The sequence below is a fragment of the Plectropomus leopardus genome, chromosome 6 (genome assembly GCF_008729295.1).
Source record: "Plectropomus leopardus isolate mb chromosome 6, YSFRI_Pleo_2.0, whole genome shotgun sequence".
NCBI classification, from domain to species: domain Eukaryota; kingdom Metazoa; phylum Chordata; class Actinopteri; order Perciformes; family Serranidae; genus Plectropomus; species Plectropomus leopardus.
The window spans coordinates 6283676-6302685 of NC_056468.1; the positions used below are offsets into that span (position 1 = coordinate 6283676).

At 43.9% G+C, this 19010-nt stretch overlaps 1 protein-coding gene across 1 annotated transcript in view; it reads right to left on the reverse strand.

The window, feature by feature from the left end:
* Positions 1 to 19010, reverse strand: part of cux2b (cut-like homeobox 2b) — a 107593-nt gene that overhangs the window by 30785 nt on the left and 57798 nt on the right. The window contains 1 exon segment of the mRNA XM_042489033.1: positions 8862 to 8940. Within this exon segment, the coding sequence (XP_042344967.1) occupies positions 8862 to 8940 (79 nt within the window).

A 19010-nucleotide genomic window follows, 5' to 3' on the forward strand; every position in this document is an offset into this window, starting at 1 on the left:
TGAATATTGGGAAGACTTGCCCCCCGTAATATACATTATAATAACTGCCTTGCCGTAGAGTAATGGCCGGTGGTAACACGGTGACAATGCTAAAGCAAAGTCCAGTGAGGCAAGAAACTCAAGGAGTCAGACAATCAGACAGATTGTGAACAAGCCAATAGTTTATACACATTTAATATAATAGATTTTTAAGTAAAAGTGAAAAGTATGCACACACCAGAAGTCTGAAAACTGTGTTTAAAACTGTTTAGGGAATAATTTTACTCTTGGCCATTATTTTTGCTGCCAAAAAAGTTTGGCTGTCTGATCCTCTGACTGCTTGTCTAAATTTACAAGATAATTATAAATGACACACAAAACAGAAATATAGTGGTGAAATGGTTGAGGTCAGTGTTGGGAAAGCTACTTTGGAAATATAATAGCTTACAAATGACTAGGTACCCTGTTTAAAAATCTTATAGATAGTGTAACTATTTTAATAGCCTCATCAAAGGAATGTAACTTATTACATTAGGTTACTTTTTGATATTTTTTTTTGACAACTGTTTTTCTTTTTAATTGGGCAAAAAAGCTAAAAAAAATGTCCGGAAACAGACTGTGCCAAAATTAGACATTCCTGCATGGTGAAAAGGTGCAAAACAAAAGAATTAATGTAAAATTTTACATATAAACTTTTTGCCAAAAATAATTCATTTGGATGCAACCCCTTTGTTTTTGACTATTACCTCCAATTTATTTCCTTTTTTCCTAGTAAATGTAATTTATTATAATTACAATAACTAGTTACTCCCCAACACTGGGGAGTCTAAGGTACACCTTAGATTGAAATAAGTTAGGGTTATACATAAATATCCAGAAATGGAAGAGAGACTAGACTGTTATATTAAAAAAAATGTTTGAAAAATCTGTTTGAATAAATACTGGAGCAAGCATGATGTACTGGAGGTGTTTTGAAGCTCACACTAGCCTGCAACCTGATGTGTGTGTGTCCACAAAGTTACAAAGTTACAATATTATTAGCAACAAGAGAACAGATGGAAAATGTATAAAAATAAGACCCAAGTTGTGATAAGCCCAGACTTACAAACAGCCAACAAATGTTAGCAGGTCTTTTAACTGTTTTTGCACATTCTCAGCTGCATTGATATTGAGTTTCATCACTTTGGCTGGGCGATAATGAGGCTGCCACCCTGTAGCAGCTTCCTTGTGGTCACTGTGTTGCTGTTTCTGTGCTATTGCACATCTCAAAGCGGGAGGCGGCTGCTGTATCTGGGGTGAGCCTTCAGTCTGAGCACGAGCCAGAGCCTGTCAGATGCTGGACGGCTCAGCGGACTGCAGGTGGCACCGGGGAGGATGGCGCACAGGTTCAGGATGTGTGTCTAGGTGGGTGGGGGTGGACCAGGGTGGTGTGCGCCAAGACAAGCAGGTGTGTCGGGGCGGTCCGTCTTGGCCCTGTCAGCGATACACCATCATTAGGCGGTGTGGGCGCAGCAGGGTGCACCATTATGTCTCCCTGGGCCCTGTGTAATTACGCTCTGACATAATTAACCCAGCAAGCCCATTAGCCAAGCATTGGCTGGCTGAAGAGAGAAAAAAAAACGCTATAATTATTTGTTGTGCGCATGTTAATGAGGCCAGCTGTGTTCCCATCATACAACACGAACAAATTAATTTACAAGGCTGTGCTCCAAGGTTTTTTCTTTTCATTCAAAACAGTCTTGTTTTTTTTCCCTTTGAGTGGACTTCAAGGTCCATAAACACGCTCTGCCGCTGCTGCAACAAACAGTAACACTGCTGTAATATTGTTGTCAAGAACCAAAAGTAGGTTGAGAGAACACTAAGTCTTTACTTTCACCTTCACAGACAACGTAAAGTGATATAAGGTATGTAGGATAAATTGCCACTTCTTTTCTTCTGCCTGTCAAGGATTAGTTTCGATTAGAAAAAACACAAACTGCCTGCGACAAATTCATAAACACAACTTTTTTTTCTGTTTGCGGTGCATTTTGAGACCAACGAGCATTTGATTTTCAGACGGAGTGTCGCTTTACCTTGAAGTGGCAGGAGGAGTGAGAAAATACTAAAATAAAAAAAGATGGGTGGAATGAAAAAAATGATTGTGGGAAGCGGCGGCTTTTGTGTGTGAACACAACAAAGCTGAAAGAGAAACTTCTTAACCTGTTCTCTTTCATTGCTGTTCCATGTCTTTGTTTGACAGACTGAAGGACGGAGAAGGAATGACATCAATACCGAGACATTTTAAAGCTCGGAACAAAGAGTGCAGCCGGAGCTAGATAGCATTTAAAATTAACACGAGATGCTGCAGTGAGAAAAGAAGTGCCAATGACATCCAAACCAAACTCCACTTGAAATTATACAGAAAAATAAAAAAACGCACCTCGCAGTCTTATTTATGAGACATGTAAGACAAATCACAATGAATTAACGTCATCACTCTGTGGTCTTTACAGATTTGAATCCCATGGTTCTTATCTGCTCTCAGGCACACACACAGATACAGGCATTCCTACAGACACACACACACACACACACACACACAGTTGCTGTCTTTTAAGAGCACACTCTCTCCTGGTCCCTCTGGGGTCTCCTACTCCACAGGGATCAGTTGGAGAGGCCCGGCTCTTTTATGAACATAATGCATTATTAAGCACCTCAAACATCTCCTGGGCCTTTGTTTATTACTGCTCTTATTAATCACTTGTGCATAATCTCGTCCCGCCCAGAGAGCTTTCATTTTCCATCAGCTTTTATACGTCCTTATTTTCCAACAGACTGCCACAAACGCGCACGGCACTCCTTCTTTGCTCTCATCCTGACTGTAGGTACTCAGCTGCAAAATTACAATAAAGCCAGCCTGGCTGTGCCTCGCAGGCCTCTCTCCCTCTCTCTCCCTCTCTCTCTCTCTCTCTCTCGCTGGTGCCTGCTTATGTATATGAAAGGTTGGAGAAGGACAACCATTCTTTATGCATTTGAATGACTCTGAATTACTAAGGTCAGTGCATTCTGTTCTGATAATCTCATAGCCGAGGGAAACATCTGATGTGAATATGTAAGGCACTTATAACCATCTCATTTCACAACAAGACATGCGGCTTAATGTGACAAAAAGCTGCTTGTACTTGTGCTCCGCTCCGCACTTCCGCTGGTCACCACTAGCAAGCACTGTTGCCATAACATTCCCACTGCTGCACGCACACACACATGAAGACTCGCACACCTCAGACATGCCGTAGGCCCGGCACACACACAGACTTAGAGGGGTGTATTCAGATCAGAATCTTCACAAACTCTGAGTGAGCTCCCCGCTCAGATAAAAGGAGCTGTGTTCTAAAGGAGAGAGGGAGTGGGGTGGATCCTGAGGGATGAGTGTGTGCACTGAGAGGAGGCGAGGAAGAGCAAACACCTGGAGCGTCAGTCTCAGGGCTACGCCCCTGGCGACAGGGCCTCGCTGCTCTCACAGAGGTGGCAACAAACGCAGACGTTCAAACGCCACTCGCGCGCGCACACACACTCCGGGAGAGAAGAGCAGAGTGCGGCGGCGAGGAGGAGGAGAGGAAGAAAAAGAGAGAGTAAGTTCGGCGCATCTCTGGGAAACCGATGAATTCGGGCAGGAGCTGCCACTGTTTTTCAGCGTTCAGTGATCAGGACGTGTTTATCTGCACTGATCAAAACCGTGCGGAGGTGATATAAACATTGTTAGGGAAACACTGTTAACAGGCCTCTTTCAAGCCCCAGACTGGGTAGGAGTTACAGTGCACAGCATGGGGAGATGTCACAGGCAAATCAAAATATAGAGCGCTAATGAAACACTCCAGTGGATTGACATCTCGGCTTAGGGGCCTCATAAAAGGCAAGAAATCACTTCAATCACATGCATCAAGAAGTTATTTCTGTTCTGACTTTACTGTTGCATTCTACTTGCCATTGAACAGCAGCATCATCTCGCATTAACAAAGCGAAACATTATCATGCTGGAATCTCACAAACGTAACGGATATGTTATTTGTATTCAATAGCGGGCCAGCAAAGTGGATAACTGATATGTGACCAGATGTTAATGATAGCCAGATACAACAGGTCACATATTGAGCTGCTGCTGCGTGCGCCCATCCTCCCCCCTTTCCTTGTTCGCCTTTTGCATTCATTAACTCTGCTGTTGTCCTGCTCTGATTGGACCGAAGGCCTTAGTGTCGGCACACAAATGAGCGCGCACACACACGGTGAGAGAGGCACTTTCAAATGAAATAATAGGAGGGAAAAACGTCCTGCAATGAATAGTAATAACTGCATTAAGATTAACGAGCACGGCGTGTAAAGAATAATTGCATCTGTCAAAAGATTAAAAATACATGAGCTGTAGCATTTGTTGGGGGAATGGTGGGAACGCTCACTGTTGTGTTTGAGGGGCAGAGAGAAATGAAGTGGGGCCACAGCCAAATGACTGTCCTCCGGTGTACCTGGAGTCATCCATTCTAGCGAGGGGTGGGCAGGAGAGGGGGGGAGTTGTGACCTTGGACACCAGCAGCAAGATGTACAGTGACAAACAGGCGCAGGATACTGTAGGCCCTCCTCACAGATGGCAGATACTGCAAGGGCCCGGACACACAGATACTCTCAGTGGTGTGGCCTCTGCTGGCTGCAGCCACAGAAGTGAGGGGATATCTGGCAATGAAGGCAGTTAATGTCGGGATCAGTCGACACTAGATTTTTGCCTTTCGGGGTGGTCATTGTGTCAGATTAGGCAATCAATGAGTCGTAAAATTGTTGCTGTGACTTGGCGAAAAGTCATGGCAGACTACAAGTTGGACCCTGACCAGTCATAGCTTGCCATCTTTCACATCATCTTCATCATCTTCTGCAATATTTACAGTTGTGCACAGATAAGGGCTGTGTACTGCATTGTGTTGACATCACAGAAGTGTCGCAGAAGTAACAAAACTATGCAGGAGTTGGGTAAGAATCTTTTTGTTGGGACATAGATAAGTTTGCCAATACGCCCTTATTAGGCCACTCATTTTGAGGTATTAAAAAGGCCATATTATGCTCATTTTTGGATCATATTTGTATTTTGGGGGTCAACTAGAATAGGATAACATGCTTTAATGTTTAAAAAAAACACATCATGTGTCTCATGTAGCCCTCTGCCGCAGCACCTCTTTCTGAAACAGTCTGTCTGAGCATATGTCCCGTCTACCAGAAGCCCAGTCTGCTCTGACTGGTCAGCTCGCTCTCTCTATGCACACTCTATTGTATTTGTTACACTGTGATATCACTAAGTTACGGCAGTAAACACTGAAACTTAAACAAGCTCTTTCAGGCAGCTTAGGAGCAGTGTCTTCTGAGGGAGAGAGATCCCTTTGGCTTGGACTTTATTACTTAGGAGACCTTTTACAAGCACAAAAATGCTACACAAAACAATAAAGAAAAGGGAAAAACCAAAAACGCATAATAAGTCCCCTTTAAGGGGGTAGTACCATGAGGTGATGATTTTTTTCCCCTTTAATATAGAGCCCGCATGGCCAGATCAACCTGTTAAGGTGGCCTGGGGCATTTTTTCCCCCCTAGGCCCCCCACTGACACCCCACTACCCACAACATGAGTGTATCCTGTTGCCTTCATGTTCCCCTGAGGGTAAGGAATCCTGGGCAGATGCCTTGGCACAGTGGCTGAATGTGTGGTTAGGCTAGCCGTAGCCAAAAGAAGAGGAACTTTTTACATGTTGTTCTTTCTTAGCAGGCTAGTTTATGCTAGAAAACGCAGGTTTTCCCCTACCACTGCATTAAAACCAAATACTTGATAAATGTGATACAGTGGTGCAGGAATGAGTCCTAAAACCCAGAAATGAGTTAACATTTCAGCACTCCTGGGTCCCTCGCCTTGAAGCCAGTGGGGTTTGAATGGGTTTTCAGTTAGATGCCTGAAATGATCAGCTTAAGAGATCTTCACGTTTAGTTCTACAACATAAAAAACACCAGTAAATATCCCAAATAACCCACACTATGGTTGCTAACAAGTAGCCAAATGAGACTACATCACATCATCACTCCGAACACGGCTTTACAGGCTTGTTGTAGTGACGTTAAGTCATGTGACCTTCGTGTAGTTAGTTTATAGCCTAACATCAGCTTTTTACTTCTGGCAATTGCGTTTATGCTTAAAGAAATCACAAAAGTGTTGTTTCTCTGTGAAGATTATCTTGCTGAACAAATTGTGTGAGTATTATAAACAGTTGTTAGCCATATAGTTTATTTTCTGCAATAATCCAAAATCCAATGGAAAAATCCTGTCGTTTACAGGGGAATCAGGGCGACACTAACTCCCACAATGGCTCATAGAAGACTTTATTACTGCAGATTCTAGTATTACAATGTACTGCAGTTCTGCATGGGGTTGGCCCAAGTGTCATTGTCGTACCCCAGCAGAAGCCTATTTACATAATATATGTCTACTCATTTCATTTCAGCAAGTGTGAAAGTCTGTATTGTGTTGTTATTTTTAGTTATTGTAGTTTCTCTCCTATGCCCGTACACATATGCACAAAGAGCATAGAGTAGTCAGTGGAGCACAGGAGAGAGTGACGCGTGAAATGAATTGACAACAACTTATTATGTTACATGCAATAAAAACAAGTGCAAAAAAAACCCATAAAAAATGGACAAATGTCGACAACCCCAAATGTAAAAAATAAAGCTATAAAATGCCATATGCTTGCGGTAATAGTGGCTCGCATTATTTTATCTATAATCTTTGACAGTTATCACTGAGCCAATTTTTATACTTTTGTATTCTTGTGTGTAAGTGGTGTTAATTTAACCTACAATAATGATAATAATATTGTGATGAATCTTGTTATTTACGCCTCTGGTAATTAATTGGGTTAGCATTTTAGTTAGCATTGTTGCTAGCATTAGCATTTTCCACGTTTAGTACAGAAGTGGGTGTGACAAGTTTAAAGTTGTTGGAGGGCAATTTTCACTCACCTAGGCAAAGTAACGAGTCATATATGGCTACTTCAACTACTTCTTCCAGGAAGCTTTTTTTTTTAACTTTTTATTTAGTGTTTTATTTATTTATTTATTTATTTTCAAAATTACAGACGGTCTCTGACATACGACCTTACAAAAATGATATATTTAAACATAAATAAATGAATAAATATTTTAAAAATAACAAACAAAAAAAAAACACACCAAAAGCAAGTTAAATCAAACGAGATTTACAGAGAGAGGAGGCATTAACAGAAGAACAGGTTCAGCTACAGTGGAAAACAATGACATTTGAATGATATTTTGTTATAATAAAATCTATGGTAAGTGATTATTAACTTAAATTAAAGAATAAGTAGTGTTTTTACCTTTCTTTCCACTGAGTAATTATTACAGTTATCATTAGTAATGCAGTAACATTCTCAAGTAGTAACTTTCTCTTATGGAACAGCAAGTATAGTAAATAATGAGATCTGTTTTTCAGGCGACTTGCCTGCCACTGTTAAGTACTTTGTGACTGAGAAAGAAGACAGTGATACAGTGAAACAGACTCCCTTTGTAAAGGTAAGGTCAAATGGAGGTAGAAGGCTGGCTGTATTATGTCACCTGATGTAATCTGACACAGGAAGGTCTACCAATGTATACTCAATATAATGACTACACATACACTGTGTGTGAAGAAATACACTGTATATAAATACACAGAGAGGATAAAAGTTATTTTGTACATCGAAAAAATAAAAGCTGCTATAGTTTCTTACTTACACATATGAGTTCATGTTGGGTGAGAGTGGCCTTTCTTTTTATTTTTAAGTCTTTGTTCTTGAACCTAACAGCTGTTAGTTGTCTACTCTACTTGAGAGGGGTTTGTGACAAATAGATCCCACAAGATGCTCCTGGGCTTAAATTAAGGCCTCTATATAAAAGGTATAGGTCAGGAAATCAAACTGAATACATCTTCAAAGAACGGTATTTCTTATCAAGGAAATAACTCCATTCAAAGTGTGTGTGTGTGTGTGTGCCTGTGTGCGTGCGTGTGTGTGCTGGCGCAATATCAAGCAGGGGACTTCAAGGAAAAATGGAGACCTTTAAAAGTCACTTGCTGCCGTCGCTATTTCTCTGACGCAGACTTTTATCTTGTATTCATTGAATCTGTAAACAGCATTCTCTACTCCTGCCACAAGTGTTTCTCTGATCTAGACTGAGATTGGGCTGCGTTTTGCCGCCGTCTCCTGCAACAAAGAGCAATACAGTACATGTGCCCCGGCGCTGGAATAACAACTGAATAAACACACAATACGTCTTTCCTCCGCACTAACTTCACTGTCTTTGCCCCCTCTCTCTCCCTTTTTTTCCCCCCATTGGCCTCATCAGGGCCTGCGTTCCACACGAAGCCAGACTTCAGTTGGGATTTTAATTGGCCCTCCACAATCAACAGCAGAGCTCCTCAAGGATGTGTTCGCTCCTCAGCCAGGCTACACTCAAGGACCAGCGCTAGGTTTTGAAGTGGCCTCACGCAGAGTTTTGGAAACCACTCTGAGAGCACAGACTTTGAAAAATAGATAAGAGCCACAGGGTATAGGGTTTTATGTATCTTATACCCATGTGCTGTGGTGCCATATTTATCTACAGCAAGAAAATTACTTTCTTGGTTTGTGTATGTTCATATATACATGATATGTCACTGTGTGTATAGGTCCAGTGATAGCGGTTTGACGGAGCTGATCTCCAGGGAGCGATCTTTGAAGCGGCAAAGATAATTCTAGAAGTAATGTGTGTGATTGTGCTGTTTATGCTGCTGCTGCTGTTGTTGTTTGTGAAGATGCACATCTCTGGTCTTAGTGGGAGACTCACCTGGGGCCTCGATAAGCTGTTTGTAGATTCCCAGGAACGCAGACTCGGCCTCCTTGCTGCGCTTGTTCAGAGCAACCACCTGCAGCGGAGAGAAGATGCCATTAAGTTAAACATTGACTGATGTAATCCTGGCGTATGCCTAACTCGCAGTGCACGGAATATTTACATTTCAGGCTTTAGACTGACTTTTACACACACTTAAAATCTTATAGTGCCAACAATGAATCAATAGTCACAAGAGCAAAGGTCAGCCTCACAGCATCCTTCCAATAAACAAACAGTCGAGCGTGTCCTATATATGTCCTGCTTCTCTCAGTGTAACAGAAAAATGTGCACGTCATATAGGTTGTGCATACGTTAACAAACTAAAAGGCTCCATATAGGCATGAAAACTAGATAAACAAGGTGTAAACTCTGACGATATTCTCCCTGTTTACTGCCGAGCTGCTACATGTTGCGAGGTGACATTTGGCCCGTTAAATGTAGGTGTCGCCGTGCACGAGAAAGGCTCGCCAGTGACGGTGGCCTCCATCACCAGCAGCACTCGGCACCTGCTATCCTCGGCTCGGCGGGTGATGCAAACCAATTAACGATTCATTAGGAGGGACAAAGAAAGCGAATTAGCCACCACCTGGCCCCATGGAGAGGGCACCTGCACTAGTGGGTATGTGGGTTACCCCTGCTCCCAGCTCCCGCTAACACCCCGGGCCTGTTTGTGAGTCAGAGGACACGCCGTAACTGCCTTTCCATGTCCTCTGCTCTGCGGCGGTAAATCAGATCAGGCCTTGTCCAAATGACCCCGTACTCCATAAGCAGACGAATTCAAATTATTGTCATCTATGGTGTATGTCATTTCTGTCACTGTTGATTACAGCCTCCGTCTGGATCGGCTCAATGGACTCCACGACGGAGGGTCAAGTGCGCGGTGTGGCTGAGCTCGGCCGCTCATCACCGGTATGACTACACTTGAAAAACGTTCATTTTGCGAAAGGCTGGAAACACTTATGAGAATGGTGGCGGCGGTGGTGGTGGGGCTGTTTAGTGGGGTTATAAATAAGGTGTGTGGAAAACAGCGAGGGACGGAGAGCCTTTGATTTACTGGAAATGGCTGGCGACTTCCCCGGGGAGGCATAACGACAGCATCATGTTTAAAGAAATATCATAAAGATCAAGCAAATCCCCCCCATCACTCCCACTTGGAGCAGCTCAGAGGAGTTCATGGAAAATGGAAAAGGCTGGAGCCCAATCAATACAGATGCAATAGTCTGCAGCTCTCAGCCAGCTCCCTGCTACACTATGCTGTTGTTTCACTCAGCTATACCCCCATTTTACCCCCCACACCCCACCCAGCAACCTCCATCTGCCCCTCCGCCCACCCACCTCTCCTCTCCATCCAGGATGTGACGTTAAAGAGATATTTTGGATTATTTGGCAGTTGGTACACTCCCAGTTTGGAGAATCAGGCTGGAGTCCAACACAGAAGCTAATATATGTAATGGTATGGACAGGGGGCAGTAACAAAACATATTTTAGACACCTAAAAAAAGTCACTAACATCAATATTAGTTTAAGTGTAGCTATATTGAGAGTATTTTCAATTCTTTATTCACTCCAGCAGCCCCTGTCTGACGGAAAAGTCATTTATAACATCAGTTCTCCATCTATCCTTGAGTCAAAGCCACCAGACTCAAAAACAAAAATCATTTTAGCTTGCTGAACATGGACGCCACTAGTCTACTGCACCAAAAGTCACACAATAACACAAACAAACTAACTGATCAAGGCAATGGTAGACCAGCAGCTCCTGTGTTCAGAAATATCAACACTATGAAACCTGAGCAAACTGATTTGATTTCTCTCAGAAATATGGGGAGAAGGTAGCGAGTAACTTAACATGTCAGAAAGACATGGCGCAAAAATGAGCAAAAAAGTTGGAATTACCTGAAAATAAGCACAAAAGAACAAGAAAATGTCCTCAGAAAAGGGGTGAAAATATTTGTGTTTGTATTTATTTTATATGTTTTATTACATTTCTTTTGTAACGTATATAAAATTATTATAATTATATACATTTTCTGGACATTTTCTCCTTTTTTTGGATAATTTTCTAATAGTCTTCCCCTCTTGTTTAAAACAAATTTTTAGGTAATTTTCTTGTCACCTTTTACTAATTTCTTGTAATTTGTGGGACATTTCCAGCCAAGTTGCCTTTTCCCCACGCCTTAGAAAGAAATTAAACCAATCTGCTCAGGTTTCAAAGGGTTAAATAGCTTGTGAAAGGCATCTGAATGCAGCTTAATAGCCCAGGCTATTAATAGAAGTTTTACAGTGTGTTTTGTTGCTGACCCCCATCCACAGCAGTACATTGCTTAGCCTCTGTGTCGGACTCCAGCCTGCTTCTCCAAACTCGGAGCACACCATTTGCTGTATGTAATACGCTATTCATGACAAAATACCCCAATCAACCCCATTTAAAAAAAAGGTAAAGTATCCCTTTAATGTCTACATGTTTGTTTGCAAACAGAGAAAATGTGCAAAGCATGCTGCCCCCATAAACACTGTTTCCAGCTTTATATGAGGGTTATGAGTACATCAACAGCTAGTGTTGGTTCAGCTAAGGTTTGGTTTATCCCCGCTGATGAGAGACTGTTTTTCTGTTTGCTTCGTTTTCATGAGGAGCAATTTCGTGTCACCACTGCGTGACAATGAGCAAAGCTCCAACGGCACTTTGTGACAACCAGACAAACTATCATCAACCTGAGCTTACGCCCGAACTACATGGCCACTACAGCAGGGTGGCTGAACCCACCGCTAGTCATCAACTTTTCACTGACAGTCTGCTGGCTGGCCCGGTTTCCTCTGAAGCATATACATCAACTGAGACTCCTGACTGCATGTGTAAAAAGCCTGAGATCCTGTGAAGGCAACAGCGAGGGCTCCATCTTCCAGAGAGACGCGCGGGGGTCTCCTGGCCCTCCATCATCCTTTAACGAGAGAACACGGAGATTACCTCCACAATCACACCATTAACCTGCCTACAGACACTAGCAGAGACATCAATCACACGCCTGCCTGATGCCTTCTCACGTTAGCGCCCGCTATGCGTATATATATACCCCCCACACGCACACACAACCCACCCTCGCCATCATCAAAGCACTCTGAGGTGTCGTGCATAATATGGGCTGATCGGGGAGTCATCTTCATCTCCATGCTAATCCACCTTCAGCCAAGCACATGGGAGTTCAGAGCCAGAAGTCTCGCACGAACAGATACGAGCATTTGTACAGAGGAGGTACAGCTCGAGGAAAGACTACTTCTGCTCCTCTTTTGGATGCAAGATATGGCTCTGGCCCTGGCTTCAGCTCACAGCGCATTCTTTGTTTTCACCCGTTTTGTGATAAAGGATATGGCTGCCGAGGGAATGGGCTTGGCCACAGGTTGATTTTACAAGCAGGAGTAAAGCCCGGGGCAGAGTAGCAGGAGAGAGACAAAGGAAACCTGTTAGAGCTCCTCCATAACTCTTCATGCTGCAACAGAGTGGGCAGAACACCGCCTCTGGGACAAGGCTGCTGGGAAATACTTACTGATAAGCCTTTGAGAATACTTACAGTACCCGCTAGTGTGTGAATCTGAGTGTGTGTGTGTGTGTGAGAACAAGCTAGCATGTGTTGAGGAGGGGGGAAATAAATGAAGGAGGGGAGTGAGAACAAACCTAGAATGAAGTAGAGGAAGCAGAGTGAAGGGCTACTGAGCGACATCCAGAGAGAGACAGAGAGACAACGGAAAAGAGGGGTTCCCATAAAGAGCGCAATTAGCAATTATGCAGTCATCAATTACAATTATCACAACTGGTGATTATGCAATTATCACTCTAAATCATCATTTTCCCCCTCTGCCTTACCAGTTTGCCACCCCCTGTGATTTGGTTGTTTGAGGATGGGTTGTGATGATGCAGGTGATTAGAGTGAGTGACGATGACGGGGGTGTTGGGCGGGTGTCAAGGCAGATCTCGCACTGTGTGTGTGCAAAATAAGTGTTTGAATACAAGGAGCATGTCTGCATATGCATCTGTGTCTTGGTGTGCACAACATGTGATTGAATTCTGTGTATTTTTCGTGTGTGTGTGTATGTGTGTGCCTGCGTGCGGATACACGGTTCCCATCTCAAGGTGAATGTGGTTGGTTGCTGTGGGTGGTTTGGGGACAGCAAATGTATGGTTCCACAGTCCCTGAGGCCTCTAAATTACCTGTCATCTTCCCCATGATGCAAAGGTCAGTGCACAATCATAGGGAGTCCATCCTACTGTGCTGCTCACTGAGCGCCAGTCCAGCCCACAGGCTGACAGGATGTCACAACAACCCGGGTCCCGCTCCATGCTTATTAGAACAAAACAGTGGGAAGCCCACCACCACCGCAATACCACTTGTCACAACACCTTCCAGAAGAATCCACTGGATTCACAACAACATGTTCAGTCCTTGGTGTTAATGTAAGTGTTGGGAAAATTAGGCAAAATATGGTCAATGCTCTACTATTAAGTTGTCTTAAATCGCGCTGACATCTAAAGCTGGGATTGTTTTTGTCAAGCTTATCTTTATTGGTAAAGCATTTCAAACATCTGATTTTAAACTTAATGGTGTTCCATTGACAACACTGCCATTTTGAACCTTGTATAATGTCCTATTTTTCTTCTAGATAAATCTTTTTCGAATTATAAAGATTTTTTGCCCAATACATGACTTAAACAATTAACTGTTTAAAAATGTTAAATTAATATGATGTCACACAACTAATTAAAACTGACTAGTTGCTTCAGCTTTATTACAGATCTACAAAATGATGTGTTTAGAACATTGCTGTAAATAATAATTACATAATAGATCAGATGATGCAAATCTTAAAATAAGCCAATAGTCCGGTGGTTTTAATTAAAATTGAAGGAAGTCCCCGTACTTCTTGTACAAATCAATGTTTAGATTTTTGAAGTAATACAAAAGAAATGGCTGGAATTAAATTTATTCAACTAATTTTTCAATTCCAGTACACTAGAGGTATAAGTGTTTCTTAATTGGTAAAATGATTTTATTTCTCACTCCACGTTATCTTCTAATGTCTTCTGATGCGCCCTTAAAATTTAAAATGGATCTGATTCTGATTCTGATTTTGAAGACAATCATGAGATGCATCTGAACAGCTGGCTGGCCACAGGAATGCCTACATCACTCATGAAGGACTAATAGATTTGGTTCTTTCAACATTGTATAAACAATCCAAGGAAGAAACCTGCGATCCTATAGTTACGTGCTTTCAGTTTCCTTTATATGTGACCTGTATGTTAAAAAAAGGACATGCAAAACCGCTATTTTCCCTTGAGAAGCAGGGAAAAGATCATATTTTAGCTGTGCCACCCAGCACTTTTGCAGCTGTCACTGCTGGCGTTTGTTTTGCGTTGAGTGTAGGTTCAGAGGAGAGGCGGGAGGAGAGAGATGAGTTGGTGCGGAGTGACTGATGAGTGGGTGGAGGAGAGGGGCAGAGGTAAACACTATTGCAATACAGTCTGGACGGTGAGAGTCCCGTGTACACCCACACACGCACTCCCACGTACGCGCACACACTTGAACTTGGAAGCATGCAAACACACACGTGTCAAGTCGCACTAACGCAGATGCACAACTACACACAGACTGTGTTTGAGGGCAGATTTAATCATGGTGACACCCATCTCGGAGCGGTGGTAGCAGCATGGCGGTGGCTGTGGCCGTCTCTGGATGCCCGGCGAGATGAGCAGTCAGAGCACTGACACACATCTCGTCGCCACGTCAATTCCAATCAGTGGTGCCTGTCAGTCAACATGCTGCGCTCACCGACTGACGCCACTGCAGAGCTGCCGTCTCAGCCAAATAAATGGCCAAAGCTGACCAATATTCTTTTGTAGCATTTATCCGCTCCCGATGTAAATACATGCTGCAGCGAGGCAGCGACAGTGAAAATACAGCTCGATTTATGGAAGCCTTATGGGAGAAGCTCACCTGAATTTAAATAGAAGTAGAGTGCGAGGACCTTGAAGAGTATGCAGCGGAAAAATGTCAATATAGATGTTTTAAGACATGTTTCTAGACCCTATTAATCCACAGAGAAGCTAGGAAGGTTTCCATATGTTTGTACAGTTATTATTGCATTAGCAGTCAATAAACAACAATAGGAGTCTACAGCCGTGCTCGCTGCATTGTCAGGCTGTACTTAGGCACCGTGGTGCTTTCAGCTAAATGCTAACGTCAGCATGCTTACAACATAGATGTATAAAAAGAACTGGACACAGCATTCATTCATTCCTATGAAAGTTCAGACGTATTAAAGTTGCCCAGTGGTGTATAAAGCCAAAAAGGTTTGTCTTCCCGGGCATAAAATTACCTGGATCGTGATGTCAACAGAGCAACTGCATTTAAGACTTCATCGGCTGAGTAACCAGCCTTAGGTTCAGCCCTTCTCTAACGTGAATTGGGATAAAATGATTTAATTGAGAGGCTCTTCTACACTTTTGAATTGTATCGGACTGAATAGATCAAATCCTGATAGTGAAGTGAGTTATTTAAAAGTACCAGGCCGTAAACCTCCATTCTGGCCATTCAAGGAATTGTAGTTTTTGGCACATTTATGTTGGCTTAATTTTCTAGCCCTGGAGGTTGCCACTTGTTTGGGCGCCATGGCTTCAAGTGATGAACACGGAGATTCTATTTCTGCATTTTGGCCACTAAGGGTGTTTTCATATTAAGCAAGATTGTTTCGTACCATGCACGAGCAAGATTCTTCCCTTTAGCAATGTTGTTCATAGCCCGAGTACACTTGCATATGTAAACACTGATACAGGAGGTGGTAGTATGCACATAGTTGGTATCCAATCCACCAATACACACAAACATGTCATCAACAAGGCACATTTGCCAATATTCGGCGTGGGAAATGGGCCCAGTGCAGGCTGGATACAAAGGTGTCAAAAGAGACATGAGGCGCTGAGGAATGCCTTTACAACTCTGCTCACTGACGGCAACTTGCAGTTGTTCGTGAGGTGAGAAACAGACCAGTTGTTGACTAGAATATTCTTTTTTGATTTCCACAGTGTGGGTAAAAAAGTGTGGAGAAGCTTCCTAATCAGTGACATTAGTTAGGTTATTATCATGGCAGTGAACACAGCGCACACGTGACATGGCATGCTTGCTTTCACACCTCTTGCGGACTGTGCTCAAGTGCACATGAATTGTGCCCAAGACCACCTTCTCAAGCAGATTTGGGCAAGGTTCACAAACAAGAGTCTTTGGGGTCAAGTGTCCTCGGATCCGGGCCTGGGCCTCTAATATGAAACCACCCAAAATCAAATTGGCTTTAATGCTCGGCACCCCGGACTTGGCTCACAATGACAAACCTAACATGCTACTATTTAGCAAGTATAACATTTTAGCTTAGAGTGATAGCATATTAGCAATTAACAAGAGGTACAACTAATCTGATGGAAATGCCATTAGTTTTACAGGTATTTACAAGTATTGGAAACACGGTAATATCATCAGAGTTTTTAAAATTCACCCTGAAAGGGACATACACGTGTACCAAATTTCACTGCAATCTATCATAGAGTTGGCAAGACATTCCCTAAAAACCACAAATGTCAAGGTCATGGAGGCGCTAGATAAAAAGTTAAAGGACCACCCAAGTTATTAAGATTCATCCTCTGGGGAAAAAGAATGTCTGTACAATATTTCATGGCAATCCATCAAATCTTTGCTTAAATGTTTCAGTCCACACCAAAGTGGCGCACAGACCGACGGCAGACCCCAGAGCCACGCCGCTAGCACATAAAGGTAGATCAAGATATATGACGCAAGGTGTTTCACTTGAATATGAGACAAGACAAAATGAGCGTGACCTCAGGTCACCGCCCCAGCAGAGAGTGCCGGTAATGACCCGGGCTGAGAGGAGAGCAGATCTCTACAGATCAAGGTGGAGCTGACGTAATCCCGACGGACGTGGCACGCGGAGCAGCATGAGAGACAAAACATGGCACGACATTAAATCCAGATCAAAGGGCCTGCTGTCTCCACCACGCAGCAGGTGCCTTCTGGGTCCCCCTCCACCATCAACAGGCGGCAGGAGCGCCGTGTTACCCGCCCTCTCGACAAAACTCAAAAGCAGCAGCCTCGGCGCTAACACCTCAAAGTCACGACAAAGTCAAAGTCAAGAGCCGGCGAGAGAGAAACGGAGGGAAGAAAACAAATCTTTTCTGAACGTCTTTGTAGTTCAAAAGACAGGAGTTGTCATTTTCTTTGAGCTCGCGCTTTCAAATGTTTGATGCAGCGAATGACCTAAACCTTGAAGAAAGTGTGTCTGCTGAAAACGTATCCATCATGGCACGATGGGAGGGAGCGGGGGCGTGCTGAGGCTAAGATGAAGGCACCGGTTGATGTGCTGAAAGGGAGGGCTGCGCAAAGTAGCGGTGAGTGCACCTGGACTAGATTTCAGAGCTGGGAGAACTGTTAAGAGGAGAGAAGAGAGGAGAAGTGTAGGTAAGGGCTAATTATAAAAATAAAGTGCCCCCATTATCCCGGCGCTGTACTGCCCTAGTGAACAAAGCTACAACAGATGGGGTGTCATGGGTAACTGTGCCAATGTGAGCCAAAGCCCTGGAGTGGATGGACCCTGGCAGGCCGCTGGTGGAGCAGCCCTGGCAAGGGAGAGGCACAGCTGCATATCTCGCCCTCAGACACATGTTGACAGTGTTTCTCTAGCCCTGCCTACACTAGTCAAGGTGAGACAGCATGACACGAGGGGAGAGAGAGGGAGAGAGCAAGGGAGAGAGCGCTCCACCATGATGGATAGCGCTCTCCATCCACCTCTCCTCTCTCTCCCTCTTAGAAGGCTGGTGACTTTCCAGTGAGGCAATTATCATTGCGGAATGCATAATAGCCTAATTAATTACAGGTGTCAGCGCTGCCTTTGTTTCAGCATGGAGGAACATCATGCCAAAGCCGCATCCGCTAAAAGGAGCAGCGCTGATGAACGAGCCTTGAACCACGGCGAGAAGAGCGCAGCTGATGGAGGAACACAACGCTGCAGAGACAACTTGAAGTCTGCCAAACAATCCCGCGTCTGTTGCAAACGGAAGATGGATTGGAAACACATGGTGCAGAAATTAGGTCCATTATTTGCTTGATAAATCTGCTGTTTGCAATCGCGGCGCTCGGAGGAAGATCTCAGGTAGGCCCCGAGTAGGGCGGCTCTGAGGGTAATTTGGTTGCGAGTTGCAGACAGCGCGGCAGTGTTGCTGGCAGTGCTATCAACAATGAAACAGCCCCCTTACCCGGCGTTCCTTACAAACATGGCATATCATTTGTCCTGTCAGATTTGCCGATTTCATTCATTGTAGTGAGCAAGCCGGAAAGCAGACAATTGCCGGGGAGAGAGAAAAAAGACCTAACAGGACCTGCGAAGGAGAGAAGTGAATGATGGGGTGACTAGGGAGGAGAGACAGCACAGAGATTCCTGTTATTCTCCTCCTCAGCTAAACACAAGCATACATTGGTGCAGAGCTTAATAGAACGTCGCATTTAGTGTGTGTGTGTGTGTGTGTGTACTGTACAGCGCGTGTGTCTATCTATGGGGGGTCGTGGCGGCAGGCTGATAATCCCTCCACGCCCCCAGGCAGTGGGGGCTCATTGTAGAGTACATTGAGTCTAATAGGAGCGGGCGCTGAGGTTGTATGCAGCTCTCCCTGCTCCCACTGTGAGAAGAGTTTTACATAATTAATGACTGTTGATGTTTCCCAGGTAGTCGCCCGGCAAATTCACTCCAGACTCGGCTGCCACCGTCGTCGGTTCCGCAGAGAATGAGCGACACCAGAACAGACAGCTTACATTACAGGCATAAATAAGGCAATTTTGTACAGTGTCTTCAGACATTACTGTGAGGGGGGTTCAGGGCCAACGATTCGACTTGCTTCAGAGAAACACTCAGAAAGAGCTTTTCTATGTCTCAGAGTCTGCAGAGAATTTGCTCTTGATGCGAGTAAAACTGCCTCCTTTAGTGTTTTTATAATTCTGCATGCTGCACAGACAGAAGCTTGGCGCTTTTCAAGATAACACTTGACGGCTCCAG